At 38.2% G+C, this 20,662-nt stretch overlaps 1 protein-coding gene across 1 annotated transcript in view; it reads right to left on the bottom strand.

Annotated features, from left to right (window-relative positions):
• Nucleotides 1-416: 416 nt before the first annotated feature.
• Nucleotides 417-20,662, bottom strand: part of LAMA2 (laminin subunit alpha 2) — a 520,519-nt gene continuing 500,273 nt past the window's right edge. Inside the window, exons 58-64 of the mRNA XM_031456303.2 lie at nt 11,259-11,371; nt 10,772-10,961; nt 8,686-8,841; nt 7,080-7,233; nt 4,286-4,416; nt 2,152-2,374; nt 417-792 (exon numbers count right to left, since the gene is read on the bottom strand). Coding sequence (XP_031312163.2) covers nt 635-792; nt 2,152-2,374; nt 4,286-4,416; nt 7,080-7,233; nt 8,686-8,841; nt 10,772-10,961; nt 11,259-11,371 — 1,125 coding nt within the window. The 3' untranslated portion in view covers nt 417-634. The remainder of the gene's footprint in view (nt 793-2,151; nt 2,375-4,285; nt 4,417-7,079; nt 7,234-8,685; nt 8,842-10,771; nt 10,962-11,258; nt 11,372-20,662) is intronic.

Genomic DNA, 20,662 nt, shown 5'->3' on the forward strand with positions numbered 1-20,662 from the left:
GCCTATAAATCATCATCAAACAAGAAAATCAAGTAATTAAGCTCTCTGGCCTGAATCTGATCTATACTCTACCTTCAGCATAAAAAGGTATTCATTCATATGGCTAGTTAAACCCTCTAATAATGAACCTGGACCAGGGAAATGATCTGCTAATGCTTTTACAAACACAGGGAGCGAGGGAGCTGATTTCCTCCCAATTACACATGCCAAATCCACTGTTGTTTTCAATGGCCTGGACAGAAAGCCCAAGCTGATATACATGGAAAAAGGATGATAAAAGTATTAACAGGCACTAGTTAAAAAAAAATGTTGCCTTCACAAATTACATCTGAGCTTTTCTTGAGATGACTCCAGTTGCAAATTCGACAATTTATGGTCAGTTGCCTTTTATCTTTAAAATCACACAAAACAAGCAATTATTTAGAATGCAATAACTGATTTAATATTCATGGACTGGAGAAAAAAAATTGAATTAAAATTCAGTCTGGGATCTGAATTAGCACCATCGGAATACAGCAAGAATTCAATATACATGCACAAATTAGTTTTCATAACATACATAGATAAAATACATTTGTTTTACTTGATATACTTGTTTTGGAGGGCCCTTCTTGGGGGCTGAACTTATTTTTTATTAGTTGGCTGGGCATGACACAGGTTGAACACCCCTCAGTTCCAGGGCCTTGGCAAAATTCACCTCCAGTGGCTTGCCCGTGCCTTTGGTGAGCCTGAGGGATCGGACGCAACCTCGGAAACGAATGTTGGTTGTCAGGCCAAACTGGTTGAGGCCATCTGAAAAGCACAGCAAAGAGGGCTCAGTTTTCAAATGCAGCTGCTCTGTTAAGAGCTTGTTTCAAAGTCAGCTGTTAGCTTAAGATGCAATTGGAAGACTATTTTATGTAAAGTTAGTGATTATGTTCTTAGCTTTACTAACAGTTAAATTTGTAGAGAAATAACAACTTTTTTATGGTTCTGCATTATGAAATATGGAGATATCTACAATTATCCATTTGGAGACATCAAACAAAGAATTTAGTTTGGAAGGAACAAGTTTCCAGTTGTGACTTAAAATTATTAAATGTTATTTAATGAACCAAAGCAATTGATCAAATACTTGAAGTACTGAATTAGGACACTGAGTTTTAATGGTGACTTTATTACTTTGTATAAATAAATCCCAAAAGGTGAAATTGGTTGAGAACTCAATCACATCTTTCTCTTATTGAGACAGTCCCTTCTACTAGCAGGCCTACTAGGTGCTAACTAAGATCCCATTTTGTAGACTGTGAATGGAGAGGTACATTATCTCCTTCGTAAAGTCTTGGGGTTTATCCTAATTGAAGTGGAAGTAAGTATTTTCAAAAACCCAGGAGCAACTTTGGAAAGAGGAATTCAGAACTGGTCCCCATTACTTCTATAGCTTTTCCTACATCAACTGCTGCTGAATATATATTTTGCTCGTTTTGTTAAGGAGAGGAGCTCTATATAAATGGGGACAAAAGTTTCTCTTGCCAAAATACTGAAAGACCATTCCAGGAGTCTGTGTTAGTACAGTATTTATTAAGAGGCACTTAGCTTACTTCTCATCAAGTTGGGCACTCTTGCTTATGAGCACTTTAGGTAACTCTTTGTGGTTCACATGCTGTATTTAATGTGCTGGAAAGGGATTTTTGAATACAGATTTATTGCTTGGGTTTCTTGTAATATAAATATAAACTCTATAACAGCATAAGGGGGAAATTAGCTATGTTTAACCCAATGATTTCCAGAACTTGAGGAAATAAGTTCCATAACATTTTATGATTCCTCTGGTATATTAACTTTTTAAAAATCTGAAAGAATACCAATTCTGGCCCTGATTGCTGCTAAATGCCTAATATCTTTTATAAGCCAAATTCATTTCCTCTAGCCTCCATCTCCCCATGAATGAAATTTGAAGGCTATCATGAAAAGTTCAGTCCCATGTGGTTTATATAAGTAAAAGGCTCATTTTACACACTAGAAATGTCAGGTAAGGTGTTATTTATGGGAGCAGATTCTAAAGCTAAGAAGCAAGTATACATCCTTGGACATATTTACAGAATATAAATGTGTTCAAAACCACTAACACAACAGAGCAAAGACACTCTTGCTGGGGTAGGCAACACTCACCTGGGAACCCTCCGACAAACACGGGGTCATTTGTATCAGCTGATGTAGATGCTGGATTTGGGCTCTGGGCTTCCACCTGGTTCCCATCTACTGTCAGCTCAAGGTGGTGTCTGATCTTTCTGGCCACGACTTTATGCCACCGCCCATCACACAAACGCCCCGGTATCCCAGCATCATAGACAGCAGTGAACCGGCCGGCGCCATTGTCCACATGAAACATAAGCTGGAAAGTAGGAAATTGAATGCTCACAGCGGTTTCGTTAGAAGGATAACATGGTGGTTCACACAGTAGAAACTGTCAGGTCTTTAGGACGGACATTGGCTGGAATAGTTTGAAATGAACATAACTGAGGCATACTACATTTTTAAAAAATTTGACAAGAATTAAAACACAAATTTAATGACCAGGGTCACAGGGTCACTCTTTGCCATTGAACATTGTTGGGAGCAATAGGTAAGATGTGTGAGACTGGTAACAAATAATTCTGCTTTTAGAAAATGTGAAATCCAATTTGAGGGCAGGTGACAAAGAAGGAAACAGTATATACAGGGAAAAATTCCTATCACAGATCTTATTAGAGTGTGGGAGTTCTTAGGGAGCTGGTTTATGAATTCATTTTAAAGGTTGTTTTTTTTTTTTAATTTAAACTTTTGATGTTTTAATTATATATTTCTTCCTACATGGAGTCTATTTTACATATAGGGTTGAAAGTTACATAAATTACATTTTGGGGCAAGCTTCATGTCATAGGCACCAAAGACTTAGAGCCAGAAGGCCAGTTAAATTCTTAACAATAAAGAACTTAGATTGGGAGTTCTTGTCAAAATGGGAAAAATCTGTTTTCAGTAACATGGAAGGGTGCCTGAAATTTGAGATGACAGAATTCTTCTGAAGCTGATGAAGAAAAAAAAATATTGAAACATTAAAAACAGTCAGTCTGGCAAAACATTTGACAAGGTAATAGAAAAGAAATTGGGGTTTTAAAAAGAAGATTAAGAGTGCAAGCAAATAGGTGAAAAGCTTGTAAACTGTACAGTGATGTAAATATTAGTTAAGATTTTACTATATTGGGTGGAATTCGTAATAACAGAATTGTGCACATAAAAGGAGCTTGGTGAGAAATCCGTATGCATTGTGATGCAACTTGATACCCTGATAAGTTGCTAAGAACCCTGGTTACAAGCAGGTGAAAAATGAAGCTTCCCTCGACAAGATGCAGTGAAAATGTTTTGAAAATCTCTATTAAGTGTTGCTTATTTGTTCTCCCTTTTTGCCTCTGTGCTCCTGGATCTTTCTGCTTTACTGCCTTTGTGGACAGTTTGAAGGCTGAGAAGAGGGAAAAAGGAAGGTGTATTTTAGATCAATAGGTGGTTTTTCTTCTTGGGAGGCAACAGTACCCTACAAGCAAAATGTAAACAGAGTTGAAGTATGAATCCGATTGAATAGCCAGATAGGAAACTTATGAAATTTCTTGCTTTTCCCCATTCTGTATAGAGCAAAGTACATAAAAACTGGTCATCTCACCGTAGGTTGCTGGTGACAGGCAAGCAGGGACTAAAGTGATGGTTAGAATTAGATTATCCTTTGTGAGAAAATTGACACAATGTTTGATACACTACTAATATCACTTTATTATAAATTTGTTCTATTTTGAAATTGTATATGGATACTTTTAAATAAAAATGGAGAAACCAACATGTCAGCTAGCCATCTTGACTTCTGAAAGGGGCCCACCCTGTTATAAGAGGCAAAAACTGATTTTAGGCAATCCACGCCCTCTCCTTTTTTTCCCCACTGGAATTGATAGCTTCATAGACTGTGTATTCATAAGGAGCAGAATAACAGTGTGCTTTTAGCAACACAGTAAGAGCTTGAGATCTAAACTACTTAGTCCATTATTAGTCAGTACAACTGGCTTATCATAGAATTAGCACATTTATATTATAGTTTACACTGGTCTACAGAACAAGTGTGCTGAAAACACACAAGAATTGAGAAAATCCAGAAGGATAAAAAGATACAAGGTTAGCTTTCTCCCAACAAAGAATAGAGCAAAGCTTCAAAATAGAGCTTTCTATACGTAAACAACAATATCACGAAGAGATCATAAATATTAAGACCGATGATGCTCACCTTTTCATCAATCATCTCAATGCCCATTCCATCCATTTTTTGGCTGCTGACTCCCAGAAGAACTCCAGTGGTCCTAGTTGTGCGGAATTCAAATTCTACAAGAAGGTCCAATCCCACTTTGAACCCATCAACTGTAAAACAAAGGTTGTTTTTTTAATTGTGAAATAGAGTTTAGGGATTGTTAATTCAAATTTGTACAATGCAATTGTTACTAGCTTTCAATTCACATGTTAGTCGATTATAAGTTCCAGACTGTCATATTGCCTATACCTCCACCATCGAATCATATAATACACTTCATCGATAATGCTTATTTTCTTGGCTGCCTTCCTTCCTAGAATGGAAGTTCTGTGAGGGCAAGGACTTTGTATTGCTCACCTTTTTATTCCTGTGCTTACCAAAGCATCTGGCACATAACAGAAGTTTAATATGTATTTGTTGAATAAATGAATGAATGAACACACACTGAGATTCACTCAAAAAATCTCACAGCCAGGTATGATTGTTAGAACTCCTGCTGTTGACTTAAGTCACGCATTTCAATGACTATTCAGTAAAATTTTACCAGGACACTCTCAGTGGTACCACGAAGACCTGAAAGGGCTCAAATGTCCCCAAACATTTTTATTAATAAAGAAAGGAATTGCAAATACAATTTTGAAGGAGAAGATTCTGGGACGTAAACAGACTTTTCTAGTTCACTAAACTAAATCTTTTCTGTATAATTATCCATATTTGATTCATTGGTTTACCTAATCTCTAAGCAAGTATTTAAGACATGCCTCTTAGAACAAAGTGACTCATTAAGATCAGGCTAGACTACACCATCTGCATGAAGTACTAGGGAGAAACTCACAGACATTTTCTCCAGGTCTCCTATTTATTAAGCAAGAAACACATGCGATGTGTAACCACAACTATCTCCAATGAAGGGAGGCACCTGCTTTGTGAAAGATTTCTTTTTCCTACTGAGAACCTTCATGGGTTTGGATGGGCAAAGGTGGGTTGAGAGCAGATTTTAAGTTTGAGGTTTGCAGAAACTAATTAATATATATAAAATAGATAAACAACAAGTTCATACTGTATAGCACAGGGAGCTATATTCAATATCTTATAGTAACTTATGATGAAAATGACTATGAAAACAAATATGTATTTGTTCATGTGTAACTGAAGCATTATTCTGTACATCAGAAATTGACACAACACTGTAAACTGACTACAATTAAAAAAATATATATATATATACAAAAAAAGAATATAGGGTAGAAGAAGCTGAATTGTTCTGCAAAATTGAACATAAAGATTTTGCTTCTGCTCTTGAAGGGAAGAAATCAGGAAAAGAGAGGAATAACACGAAGCAGCTGAGTGGAGGACAAGGGGAGTGGAGAGCCATTCGGACCCCAGAAACTGGGGAGCTGGAAAGCTTTTAAAGACAAAGATGTCAGAGGCTTAAATTGAAGTTGTATGTTTTCCAGTAACCTCCTCTGACCACCCAAGTCCTATACAGATTATATTACACTGTGTGTTGACGTGATGGCAGGAGTTACTGGTAACCGGAGAAGTTGCTAATTTTCAGGTCCAGTCTGATCCAGAACTCAGGCAGGAGGGCCAGTCAATCTATTAACTGCAGAGGCTGAAACAGAAGGTGGCCATCAGATCTGACCAAGTGTATGCTAGCCACCAGTGAATTTGCAGAAAACTCGAGCAAAGCTTTGGACTTGGGGAATGGAATTTGGGGTTCAACAGAACCTCCAATGTTTCAATATTTAACATATCCTGTGTTTCTCTGTTTTCTTCTGCACAAATGAAATCTCCCATTTATACTCTGTTGGAGGGCCCTGCTCTTCCATTTCTGATAACCTTTGCATGTGAGTGCTCAACTCATCTTTTAAACCCTAGCTCAAATGTCAATACCTCCACAAAACCTTTCCTGATTTCTCCAACCCAAATTAATCTTTTCTTTAAATATCCACAGACCTTGCTTGTATGTCTTCCATAGTTTTTAGTTATTTTTACTTGCCTTCTTGTGATTTCTGAGCATACAGAATCTTATCTACTGATGGTATATTCTTGAAGGAAGAAATGACACTTTTTAAATTTTTGTTTCCCATGTTAACTTCTACATATTATGTACTCATTAATTTTTTTCTAACACTGGACTGAATCTATCTTAAGTATGTTAATGTCATTTTTTTTGTCATTATGTACAAGTTATTTTATATTTTTCTTTCCAAATTGTACATTCACTATCAGTGATCCAGACCTGCCCTGGAAATGTCCACTGGGAAGAGGGAGATACTTAAAAAAAAGTCAGGGAAAGGGGACAGTCATCATCACCATCAACAAGAAATGGGTACCAGGATGCATGTGCTGTGTGTGGGAGAGGAAAGCATGGGACAGAACCTCGCAAGGAACTGAAGAGAGGAAGAAAGAAAAATACTATCTTGTCTCCAGAAAGGTAGACAAGGAAAACTGGAAAGTAGACACATTACATAATAGAAACATATGAACCTTCTTGCAGAATTACCTTATTTTACTATTATTGATCTCCAGGGTAGGAAATAGAAGACTCTCCAAATAGCCTTTTACTTTATTTCTTCTATTCTTATCAGAATCAGATTAATTCATTAATCTTTAAGAGGTAGTTTTTATTACTTCTATGAGTTTGTATTTCTGGTTTAAATCAAGGATACTAGTTTGGACCCCAGGGACTTTTATTTTCCCACATAGGCAAGAAGTCAGTATTTGTACCTAGTTAATATTCAACAGAAGGGACATGGAAGCACCTCACCTGCTTTGGCAAAACCTGTTCCATCAAAATATGTTCCTTTTTGAGCATTTGCAAAACACGTCCCAACATGGTAGCTGGAGGTTGGCTGTTCAAGATCAGCAGGGGCTTCTGCCATCTGAAGATTCCTGATGCAGCCATCAATGCTATAGGTTACCTAAATATTCAAGTCAGAAGAAGCACACATCATGTTTTGGCAGAAGTTTCCCTTTATGTGGAATTTGCAGGATGCTCTATGTATGTAATCATCAGCCCATTGTCCGAAGCATCTCCAAAACTGCCTGGATTAGCGCTATCACTGCAGGCTTCACAGCATGGGTGCAGAATCCTGGGTTGTGCTTCTCGACTGGGATGCATCTAGCCTGGAATACGGCTGTTTTGATATTCTAAATCCTGCACACTCTCTCTAGTGGGACCACTGGTTTGACAGAGCTATGGACCCCATATGGATATCGTAAGTTTTAATTAGTCTCATGTTTCCATTTCATGTTTCTAGTGATAGTTTATTAACCTTACTACATATGCATTTTTTTCATAACCTATGTTCAAATTCTACTTGAAAAGGTAATTAGGTTTGGTTCAGTGCTTCTTCCTTATGAAAATCTAATGAAAGCTCTCGACACGTTCCTATGAAAATGCACATACACGTAAAAACCAGAAAGTCTGCGTGAAACCTGTGAAGTTTAGAGACTTTAGAAATCAATCAATCATACTCTGCTTCATGCTATTTCATCTGATTTAAGGGATGCAAGTCAATCACTCTTGCCACTTTCAGTTCAGGGACCCTCACTTTGATTGGCCTAGGTAGCTTATCCAACAGCTATGAGAGGAAAGTAATACTGATCATTCATGAGGGGAGCCAAATACTGAGAACTGCAACCATCATGAACACATGTCTTTGATGAAGAACAACTCTACATCATCATGTGTTCTAATTTGAGCACTGAAACGGACCACACTTGTATGTAGTGCAATTTCCTAAAACACTAATCTCCTGTGCTCCTTAAAAGAATGCTTCCCAAAGTAAACCAAGACACGTGGTCTGACAAAAAATTATTTTGTGAATATCGATTTACAAAATTGGTGAAGACTTTAAATTCTGAATTCAGTATCAGATAACTGTACTCTAAATACCGCATCTCTCAATAGTTGCTAAAATCTCTCATCTTGAAACAATGCTGTCAGTATCATCGTTATCATCTTCCTTGTTGTCCAGGGCTTTCTGTACACTTGGTACTCTTCCAAGCACTTTAAATTTATTACCTCATTTAATCTTTCCAGCAACCTTGCTTGTTTGGCATTATTATTACTCTGTTTTACCAAAGAGGGAACTTTGTCAAAGAAAAACTAAGTAACTTACTCAAGATCACACAGTTTGTTAACAGTTAAGCAGGTATTCAAACCCAGGGAGTCTGGCTCCAGGGTCCACATTCTGTTTTGTAATATTGCCTCCCATAGTCAAATCTGTCTAGAAAATCAGTCACTTCTCAGAAAACATGATTGCCTGTTCACCTGTAAGTGGTCATGTGCCAATGGGACCTAATTATTCAAGATACATACATGACTCAGGCAGCCATTTAGGCCACAAAGAAACACACTCGACACTTACTGGACCAATTCTTCGGGTTGTGTAGTTAATGGGTAGGCCGCCAACATACAGCATCCCCACAACGTCCAGAATATCAGCTTTCTTGGGACTGATGGTTCTGTTGGAGGCACCATCTACATCAATAATTCCTTCCTGCTTAATTCGCATAATCTTAATCTACCAAAAGAAGAGGAGTCATTAATACCAATCATAGATAAATTTCAAATATGCAGAGTATAAGACATAAGAACTTTTAGGATATTCCTTAGGAAAATGTGAAATAACTTACAGAGTGCCTAATCGATGCTAAACCCATAATATAAGTGAAATTAAAACTACTTGCAGAATATCTCAAAGTCTGTCTTTTCCATTAGCACCACCTCCAAAAGAGTACAAAACCTTCCTGAGTGAGTTTAGATTGAAGACTCTTCCATAGTTGCCAAGTGAGCATATGGATTGAGAGGTACACTTGTAAGGAAACTTGCAGATTGAGAGCCCTGTCATGAATTAAGTGGGCTGCAAAACTTCATGTCCAATTTTAAAAGTGCATTAGTTTGATTGAGCAAAGCCTGGTCTTCCCAACACAATTTCAGATATGCTACATTCCTCTGCTTAACAGGCACTTCTCGGGCAAAATTGGAGGAAGGGCAGCGCATCCAGCCTGCACTGCTGTCTCTGCAGCAGCTGATTAGTCCAAAGTCAGGCAGGAAGATGGAAAGCCGCCTGGTGCTGAAATTACTGCGGTGGAGTGAGTTATCTTCTGGGCAGAGTGAAATAAGGGGTGGGAAGACTAGCTTGAGCATAAAATCCTTGAGTCTGAATTTAGCAAAAGGAGTAAGTAACCCTGTGAAATGCTGGAGTACCATAACGGTTTAAAAACCAATCGACTTCAGCATTAGAGTAATTTAAGACCTTATTTTACACAAATATTCTGGTTTCGGAAACAATTTTTCCAAATAAAATCCCTCACTTAATTTGACTAGAGTATTTAAACAACTTTCCTAATCCCAGCCTCACTGTAGCCCAACAATATGTCTTTTTCTCAAGTGTCATATTTATTATTCTATTAGCTAGAGATAAGAATAAATCTTAATGATGGCTCCTTCAGAAATACTGGTATTTGCTAGTCATAAGCTCCCTATAAAATTTCTTATTTCCAAATAACAAATTGTCTGACTTCGCATTTTTATTATATTTTTTCAGGTTCCTTGGCTCTCTAGATGATATGACAAGTCCAAGTATGTGAATGTATAAAATCCAATATCTAATAATATCTTACTCTAAAAATTAAACATTTCATTGGTCCACCTAGGGAAGCTTTACTTAATAGGCCACCACAGGCGCAGAGACGAATTCTGAGTTTTCGTTTTAATCAGGCAGTATATTATCTATTTACAGGCATGCCAAAGAGGACAGTAAGCTGGCAAATGAGCCTTCTGTGCCCATAACAGCACCAGCTTCTGGGTGTAAGGCCAACATTTTAAAAGTCATTCCAAATGACTGTTGGTGGAAATGATACCCTACAGGCCTTTAAACATGATGTAGCAGATTCCCAGATTCTGGGTGTGCTCAGAATGGTATGGGGTGGGTTGTGGGGGGAGGCGGGTGGCCTCAGGGTCCATTTTAGTGTTGCCAGCTTTTAAGTTTGTCAAATATTATTTCATAAAAGAGAGGCCATTTTAGTACCCCAAAAGTACTAAAGGAAAATAGAATCTCAGAATAAATATTATTTCTCTAAATTGAATCCATAGAGCTTTATGATGAACATGCTCCATTGTCCCACAATAATAATAACTGGGGCATTGAAAACATCTTCAGTCGCCTGGCCCTAGCTTGTGGACAGATGTTTGGGAACCACAGCTGCATAGTAATGATGGAATCCTGCAGTTCCATGATGAGGCATGTAAGGGGTCAAATATAAAGCTATCCAGGTCTGATTTCACATTTTCCAAGGTTGGGCAGTTGTATATGGTACTCCTGGGCCATATTCCAGTAGCACCAGAGTCAGTGTCTGCACTGGCAAACAGTACTGGCACCAGGAGAATGCCGGTGGCTGTCACCCAGGAACCCCCTTGTAGGGCACTGCCAACATCCTGTAGACTATTACCTTGTGCCACTGGCCATCATTGATTTTGGTGGGGATCATGGTGCTGGTGTTACCACTTCCCAAGTCGTAACTGAAGTAGGGCAATCCATTTCTCAGCTGAACTGTAGCAAAATCAGCATGATTGATCCGAGCCATATAAAAGAGCAAGCCTGAGTCGGCTTCGGTTCGCACTTCAAATTCAATCGTGAGACTGTGAAACAAAAGCATGCAAAGTAAAACAGAAGAATAAGCGTGTTCTTGTGCCAAGACAGAGTGACTGATCATGGGGGCTTTTTCATAAAGGACAGCAAAACCTTTTCCAAGACGACAACTTTAAAGGTCTGCTGATTTCCTAAACTGGGCTTCTCAGGCTCAGATGAATATAATTCTATTCTTTACTGTACTCAGTGAATTTATTAATAAATGTAGTTGATTCAACTTGAATAATTGCAAATACTCAGCACTTCCATGTATCAGTTTTTGTCTAATATCTCAGAATGATACATACCGGTTTTTAACTTTGGTGTCATCAAATGCGATTGCAATGTGACTGTTTCTCGAGAGCCCAAACTGTTTGCTCCCTATCAGGAGAGCTGGTTCTGATTCTGCAGCACAAGGACCCTGTAAAATACCAAGGAAAGAAGAAGAGGAGATAATGGACTCCATTCTTTAAAATGTAATGCTGCTGTTTAATGGCTTCTTACATTTTAGTTTAATGTTCTCACATAATCTTGTTTGAGTTCCTCAGAAATAAAAACTCTTATTCATCTCTGTATTCTATTACATAATACGTACTTACTATTAAATGTTCAACGGACATGAATCCGTTTTCTTATACGGTACCCTTGAATTATCAAATGAATGTGCTCAAAAATATTCATTGATTAATTTGTGTTTTCATTATTTTTTAAGGAAAACTGTTGTTTACATTTCTGAGAAAACCAGAACTTCCTTCTCACTTCCACTTCACTTATGAAGAGTTATAGTGTTAGAATACTGAAGAGGGAAAATGACAAGCTCACCACTGGGTGATAAGAATAGAAAAATGTGTTCCTTCTTGCCCTCCCCATTTCTCTCCCCCACTGGATTACTTTTTCTTGAAAATTATCTACTAGGAGGTTTCCGTGAATTTTGACTTTCAAGATGGTGTATCTCAACTCGCAAGTCAGCCCATTCAGGCCCTTTGCCCGTTGCTAAGCAACCCCGCACACTTTTTAATGTAACCCACCATTCACCATTTTAACTGCCACTGTTCAAAGATCAACTTCCTAGAGTGCTTACAGGGGAGAGCTCAGTGTAGGGCCAGCTTCAGAGGCATGCTACCTGCGCAGTCACTGAGCTGAATGCTCTGCTGTCACGATCTTGAAATTCTTAATTATTTTTGAACAAGGGGCCCTGCAAATTATACATTCAGTCCTGGCTGGGTGGACCTTATTTGGCTGTTGTCACCCTCAGCTCAATAGATAATCAAGGCTCCTCAGTTGACCAAAGCCATTAATTCCCTTCCCTGTTCTTTATTTTCACACAATAGCTCCATGGTCAGGCTGCTTGGGAAGCCTTTTAGAACACAAAGCACATGAGAAAATAAATAACCTGCACACTCTCAACCATACATCTGTTTTTAAAGATCTGTGCTTAATAGCTCTGGCTGGGCCACTGCCCCCATGAGCGCTGACTCAGCAGAGGTTCTCAAACAGCCCAAGGCAGGCTTTTGATGCAGAATGTTCTTCCCAAATAGCGTACCTTGGAGATGACTCATCAGCACACAGAAAATGTTTACTTGATGAGGAAAAGCCTTGCCCTCCTTTTTCTTGAGCTTAGTCAAATGGAGCACTCTGCCACAGCAGGTAAAAGGCTTTAAGTGTTTTGAAATGCTGTAAAATTGGCCTTTATGGAAGTATTTCCCTTCTGGCTTCCCAGGAGATGGTCAGTTACAAAGAGCAGACTGTGGCTGAAATTCACACAGATATGCAAAAACCCAGTGGGTAGAATAGGAAAATGCTATTTATTCACACAGCTGAATGGGCCTTTCTTGTAATCAACATGTAGCACCTTTCTCATTACATGGCCTGCAAAAAGGGCCCAAATGGAAAGGCCGGGGTAGCTTATTGTCTCAGCCTTCAATGATGCTATTAATAGAATTGGGATCCTTTATCCAGCCTCTCACAATATTTCCTGTAGAGAGGACCATCACAACAAACATAACTAGCCTATAGTCCTCCTCAGAAATCTCGAAGAAAATCTGACCCGCTGGAAGTCCATCTGGGGCGAAATTTAGCTAGAACATCTCTAAACCCTCAGCTCTGAAAACTGAGAGATTGAAAAGGTCCTTGGATGTGGAGGAATTAGGGAACTCTAATGTGTAGCCTAAAAGAAAACCAGCAGCAGGTTATTTCCCTGTTCCTGTTACCATTGTCTAGTGGCTACATGTAGATATTAATATAAAATAACTTTTCTAATGTAATTTTTAACTCTCAAAGTGGCAATTGTAAAGGCTAGGTATTTTATTGGTAGCCGTTATTTGTCGTGGAGTGTTTTTGTCTTTATATGTTTTGGGCATCATGGACTGAACACACTTGCTCACTAGTGGACTGGCCACGTGGTTTCCAACACTGGCCTGCAGCTCTACCACCTATTATTAGATTTTCTAGATGAAAAAGGCCCTGCTTACATTATTTCAGAAAACCTTTGACTCTGTAAGTGTCCTGTTAAGAAGCATCACATGATACACCCACTTGAAATTTAGGAAGAAGGGCACTTTCTGAAGAGACTCCTGTCTCCCTTTTGCAACAGGTGGGTCTCAAGAAGCAGTGGTTAATAAAGCAGTGTTCTCAGGTTGGCCAATTTTAGAGATGAGAGTGATAACAAAGGGGTCACTCTATTAGGTAATCTCAAAGTATAAAGCCATTACGTAAGTCTATTGTTCTTTAAGGGCATCCGAGTTGATGTTTACTGTCATCAGTTTGCACTAGGATGGAAATTATGAATACTGCTTTAATAAAACATCCATCACCTTCCTTTATAAAATCAGTGTTTGGAAGAGGACTGAGAAGAGTCAGTGTAGGAGGATTTTATGTGTATCAACTTTAGGATTTAAATGGGAAGACAATTCTCAACAGTCTCCAATCTGGTCATGTTTCTGGTGCAAATCCAGATCTCTCTTTACACTTGGTCAAAGGGAGACAGTACTGGATTGCATCTGCCTTGCATCACTTTCCTGAGGGTGATCTGAAACCCAGCCTAACATACCTAGCGGGTTTGCATCTTGTGCCTCCTTTTCCTCCTCCCTCACACCCCTCAGAGGGTGGATCTGCTCACTCTCCCGCTCAAAGGTCTTTTTTCCTTCTAATACTAATTTTTAAGAAGGAACATGTGAGACGCAAGAGAAAGCACCCTGAGGTTTTCACAAGAATAAAATGATATCCTCATTAAGATATTTTCAACCCTGCTTCCTACAGAAATCTAAGCTAAGAGGAAGGGTCCTCTAATGAGATAATTTTAAGAAATCTTTAAAGAATGGTCGTTGCAAGATGAATCTTCTGCCTCCAAGCCAATGCGAGCTTGAGGGGAAGCATCATATTTATGGACGTGATACTTGACCTGTTTTATCTGGAAACACTGATCATTACGGATCTCTGTAACACGTTAAAACAACACTAATACAAACATCAGGGTCTCAAGTCGAGGCTCGTCAATCTCTGCATGTTACAATCCTGCCACCTTGTGGGGACTCTCTAAAGTACTACGGGTACATATGTGGGGGAAATGATAGGAAAGGACAGGATGTGCTGGCTTCATGTCTCTGCTCAGCAGGTGACAAGGGGTGGGCAGACAAGACTTGGGTGGGCAGTCTAAACGTGGCGATGCACCTGTTGGCTAGAGCAGGGATGCGGTTGGAGAGGATTCTGAAGGAAGCCACGCTTGGGCCACATTTAGGCAAGTGGGTAGTGCCGCAGATTAGTGACGGAGCTTAACATTTTTAGCCTTATACTGTCACTCGATTAATTTCAGATCAGAATAAAGCTGTGGTCATTTCTGACTGCTAGTTGTTGGCTGACATTTGGAAATGAGTTATTAGATTCAGGATGGCATATGATGAGTGGATAAGCATTCCTTGACTTTAAACTGGTGCAGAGTAGAGACTTAAATTGCATTGATCAAAACCTGGCATCTTTGTTCTTGAAAGCACCAAATAATGAATGATACAAAAACTGCATCATTGGAGTATAGTCTGCAAAAATACTGGATTCACTATGCTGTACACCTGAAAATAATAAAATATTGTAAATCAACTATACTTCAACAAAAATTAATTAAAAATCACATCATTTTCTTTTTTCATGAGTCAATAATCCTCTCACAAATGTGGGCTAAAATGACATCTGTGAAGTTGGATGCCTCTTCATGATGCTCTTTTTTAGGGATGAATACTAAGCGAAATATACTTTTTATGGCACTGACTTTAATGTTCTGAAATATAAAATCCCTATTCAACTTGAGAAACTGAATTATGTAAACTCCCTGCACATAAACTCTTTCGGTAAATAGTGGGCATTTGCAGTAACGTTTACACACTAATGCCTGAGCAGTGATTCTTTGTGGTATGGAAATGTATGTTTCGCCTTTAAATACATATCAGTATCCAACTGATTTATCTTTTGGCCAGGACTGAACTTAGCTTTCAAAGTCACACCATTAAAATTGCTGTAGGTATATATTTTTTCTGCTCTAGTCTTTCCTGCTCTGCCCACTTCTTTTCCCCATCTCGCCAAGAGTTTTGAACAGCTCAGGGACCCTTCATGGCTGTTTCTATTGCTTTTCTTAGTGTTCACATTTTAAACTTTGAAGCTGAAATTCACTTTGAAACTTGAAATTTACAGTTCAACTTTCCAATAAACTTCAGGTAAAAAAAATATGCAGCCAGCTCATTGTATACAAATCCACACAGGCCATGCTGGTTGTAAAGACTTGGTATAAACAGTGTGAATACCAGTAGAGAACTTGTCACATTTTGACAACTTTCTGTAATACCAGAAGTTGATATGCTTATCTACTCTTAACCTCTGCCGTCCTCCAGGAGAAATATCCCCAAATATGATATATAGAAATGTTTTATTTAGCTATCCAGCTCTAAGTGGGCCAACAAGTAGGAGAGAATGCTAAAGAGAAGCTAGGCTACCACACTATCAAACGAGATAATATGCGTAAAATATGCTCTCTGATCTATGATGTTCTGGCATGTATTAATAATAGGATTGACATAATCCATTTCACAGGGCAGGGCTTTCTCAAGATACTCTTAAACTGCCCTAGAGTAGAGTGAATATCATCTTCATGCTGTAAGTTGCTGGTGCGGAGAGGTGTGATGACGTAAAGAAGAAAATGAAGTGTATTGAGACTAGGAGAGGGTTCTTTGTCAACTGTGCTAGAACAAATCAGGGACACATAGAAAGGCAGCTCCCATGTCAGGAATTAATGTGTAAGTTTTAATTCTTAAATAAATTCTTAAGACTCTTTAAAAATTTTTTTAAATTTGTCTAGGGGGGGAGGTAATTAGGTTTATTCATTCATTCATTCATTCATTCACTTAATGGCGGTACTGGGGATTGAACCCAGGACCTCGTGCATGCTAAGCGTGTACTCTACCACTGAGCTGTATCCTCTCTCCTTAAGATTCTGAATTCTGACTTAGAAAAAGAAAAGAAAATCGTGAGAATTGAATATAATGGGAGACCTGAGAGATAATAACCGTATCATGTTGGAGGTAGTTTAAAATGGAATGCTCACCCCCTTTTTTCCAGCACTTGCTCTTCTCCTAAAAGTATGAAAGGTTAAACTAACCTTTCTAAGTTCCCTTAAAAGAATGATGGAGTGTTACCATGGGGCAGATGTGATGCTGGGTGCTTTGCATACAACATATAATTTATTCCATGATAATCCTCGGAGGTAGATATTATCCTTCACATTTTTCAGTGAGTTTTCTTACATTTGAGAGGACAAGTAAGATACTCAGTGAACCCCCTGAGTTCTCTGAGTGAAGGTAGGTGTGCTACGGCAGGACAGGCCGGCAGACCTGTACCACGGATCACTTGGATTAAAGATCCACTTGGTGTCCTTGGTGACTCTCAACGTGGAGGGATTGAGAGGGGCTCACTCACCATGTCTCTCTTCCCTAGAGCAGAAATCAGCCATATAACTGGATGTTGTAGAGGAATAAAGTTGAAAACCACTGCTTTTAATTTATCATTTTAAAAATTATAAAAACAAAACATATTTAAGAATATTTTTTGAACTGATGAAAATCATCTCTGGTCCATATACATCTGTTAGTACCTGAGGCATTTCTTGGAAAAGATTTTCTTACGTGTTTTTCTAGCTATTGATATAGACATGATTATGCAGTCTATATAGTTTTATATCATTTTCTCCACTTAATATAATGCCATAAATATGTCATCATCATCATTTTATATTATTTCAATTGAAAGATTTTAAGTATAAGAGTATGGTGACATATTAAAATGTGCATTTTACGGACCTGTTTTCACACTTCAATGTTCCACTCACCATTTTGTTTGGATGGAGTTTAATGGTGTCCCCTGTCTAATTTTCAATCTTGTAAGCTAGCAGGTTGTGTTTGCAGCAAACACTTGGCCTTTACCCTGACTGAACTCCACCTGTATTTGCTTTCTGTGTTATGTCAGTGTCTACTTTCTCAAATATGTCTCTCAGTTTCTCTGCCTTTCTCTTTCTCTGGCTAGCAATAATGATATTTTTCTCATCTTTGTAATTAGTAGTAGGTTCTTAATAAATACTATAAATTGCCAAACCTTTAAGTATCCTTTAAAAAGGAGACACTTCTCTCCATACACACACAAATAATGAAAACAAGAGAAAGAAATCAAAGAGAAGAGATACATACGGTTCCATGATCTGAAACTCTGAAAATATAGTATAACCCAATAGAGATGAAAAATTCTAAAAAATATATAATTTTGACTACATCGTCATAAATAATTATAATGTACAAGATCTAATGTTCTGAGTCTTTCTACATCAACCCTTAAGACTGCTCAACCCCTCTTTTGCTTTTATCTTATCTACTAAATGGAATGGTCGTTTTTGGAAAAGTTAATACATACACTGCTGAGAGAAAATGGAAACTGGAATTAGAACAGAAGGTTATGAGAAAACTCAATGAGTTAAAATCTCCAGTCCAGATGGGAAAGCAACTTTTGTTTTCAGAAAAAGGGAAAAAATGTGATCTCTAGAAACCACAGATGAATATGCTTGAGACCTCCTATAAAACAAAATTTGTGGTTTAGAGACACAACTTAGAAAAGAAAGGAGACCACGGGGAACCAGCAGAGTCCTCCACCAATAAACCATACCAGTTCAACGTTGACTGGCTGAGGAACTTGATTCAAGAGAAGTTCAAGTCTACAGAAACCCTCAAGGTTTTGATTGACAGAATATGGTACCTAATGATGAACTAATGGTGTGATCTATCTGCTTAAAACATTCCCAGGTGTGTTGGTAGGCTATGATGACAGACCAGTGGAAGGAGGAGCTCTGCTGTCCCCTGAACTGGGCACTCCATTCTGAGTAATATGGTCTATTCTAGGTGCCATATTCTGAAAGGGATATTTCAAAAGTAAGAATATTATCAATGGGAAAAATGGGACATAGAATTAAGTTATATGAAAAATGCTTGAGATAATGGAATATTTAGATTATGGGGAAGAACACAGCTATTTTCAAATGCTTGAAGGGATGCTAGAGAAGCTATAGACCCATTGTGTTTGTCTACAGAAACACAATCGTTACATAGGGGTTGCAAGGATGCAGTTCTACTTCATCGTAACCAACGGCTTTCTAACAACTAGAGCCTGCCTCATCATAACACTGGAAAACCGTTGTCAATGGACTGTCCAAGCAAAGGCTGCAGGGCCACATCAAGTGTCATATGAAAAGACTCATGTACTAAGATAGCTGTTGGACCAGACGATCTCCAGGGCTTCTGCTTATTATAATTTATAATTCTAAAGTTGTTCAGAACTTAGGGTCTATTTTCCAAATCCAAGGTCAAAATTTTTTATTTAACCCATGTTGTTTTTTTAATTCATCAACTGAAAACACTTTCTTGAGTCCAGGGAATAGACAGGAGGGAGAAGGGAGGGAGAATCATTAACTTTCCCCTTCTTGGGGGAAATCAAGCATAAGGCCATATTATGAAAGAGCTAAAGAAACATTCTGAAATCCATGTGGCAGATCTCAGTGATGTCTTAGGAGAAAATCAACTCCTTGAACTAAGCCCCACATGACTGATGGCCCTTCACTTGCTAGCTGTGGTGTGTGATCACAGGTGTTTTCTTCTGTTAAATGGGGCCAAACAGTACTTCCAACAATATACATAAACATACATAAAACAATAGCTTATGGGAATCAAATGAAATAATGGAAACAAAATGTCCAACAAAGCACTGGACACATTCCTCACAGTATCTATTTGTGTGTGTTTCCTCCAATTTTCAAAGAACTTTCACATACATTATCTCATTTGAGTCTTACAATAATCCCACGTGGCAGGCAAAGTAGGTGTAATACCTACGTTTTACGGAGATTGAAATGGTGCTTGGAATAAATGACCAGTTTTCCTAAAAGATTATTATTTGGCTTCGCATTTAGTCAATATATCTGGTGACAAGAAGCACACTGCTCTACAGAACCAATTCCAGCGTGGAAACGAGAAAAGAACGAAATGCTCAAGAGATTTCGAAATCTGCACTCAAGACATGTCCCACCCATCAACTGGCAAGTATTAAAAATACGATGCACGTGCTGTCCAGAGCATAGAGAAATCTTTGGCAGTGAGAACGTAAATTGGTATAACCTTTGCAAAGAACAGTTCATATAAATGTATGGAGAACCTTAGGTACATTCATCATTTGGAGGCAGAGTTACCCATCTAGGAATCTATTTTAAGAACATCATCAGAAACAATGAGAAAGGCTGCTGTACTGAGGCCCTCATCAGAATAGAGTTTCTAATAGTGAAAAACTGGAAACACTCTAAATGGCCCTCAATGAGGAAGAAGTAGAATACATTGTAAAGACAAAGTGCTGCAGTGATAAGAAACCAGACTGTATAATCAGATCCACTGGATCAAAATTCCTATCCTGCCACTTACTGGCTTGTCTGGGTATATTACTCAGGCTAGCCAATTCTTATTAACACAACTGAAAATGAGATAAGTCTATAGGTATATATGTTACATAGCTGTTAGGAAAATTACACACAATATTGAATAAACATTGTTAAAAGCAGTCATTCTGATCATTACTATATAATAATTATGCCATTTATTAAATACTTAGTATACGCCAGGCATTTAACAAATTTTTTCTTAATCCTCATAATGACTCTGACATATGTGTTATTAATATACTCATTGTAGAGATGAGGAACCTGAGGGGAGTAGATTGGCTAAGTAGCTCTCCCAGATTCATACTGATGGTAGATAGAGTGCTGGGATTTGAACCCAGGCAGTCTGACTCTGGACCCCATGCTCTAATCAAGGGTATATTACCTCCTGCACCATGAGATATTTTGCATGTGTATGTCTCTCTCTCACACACACTCATATGTAATCATATTAGACACACACATTTGCTTAATGTTTAAAAAGTTTCAATTATGTATTACCAGTTTTTAAAAACAGAATACCTAATTTTATACATGACATGAGATCTACTATGTAAAAATGCAAATAAAAGGGGCTGAAAATTGATATGGTTGCCTCTGTGTGGTGCTATTATAGGTGGACTGTATTCTTCATCTTGTGGACATTTCTGTGCTAACTTTTCAACTAAAAACACATGCCAGGAAAATTAGAGGAGAATAGATACATAA

The sequence above is a fragment of the Camelus dromedarius genome, chromosome 6 (assembly GCF_036321535.1).
Source record: "Camelus dromedarius isolate mCamDro1 chromosome 6, mCamDro1.pat, whole genome shotgun sequence".
NCBI classification, from domain to species: Eukaryota; Metazoa; Chordata; class Mammalia; order Artiodactyla; family Camelidae; genus Camelus; species Camelus dromedarius.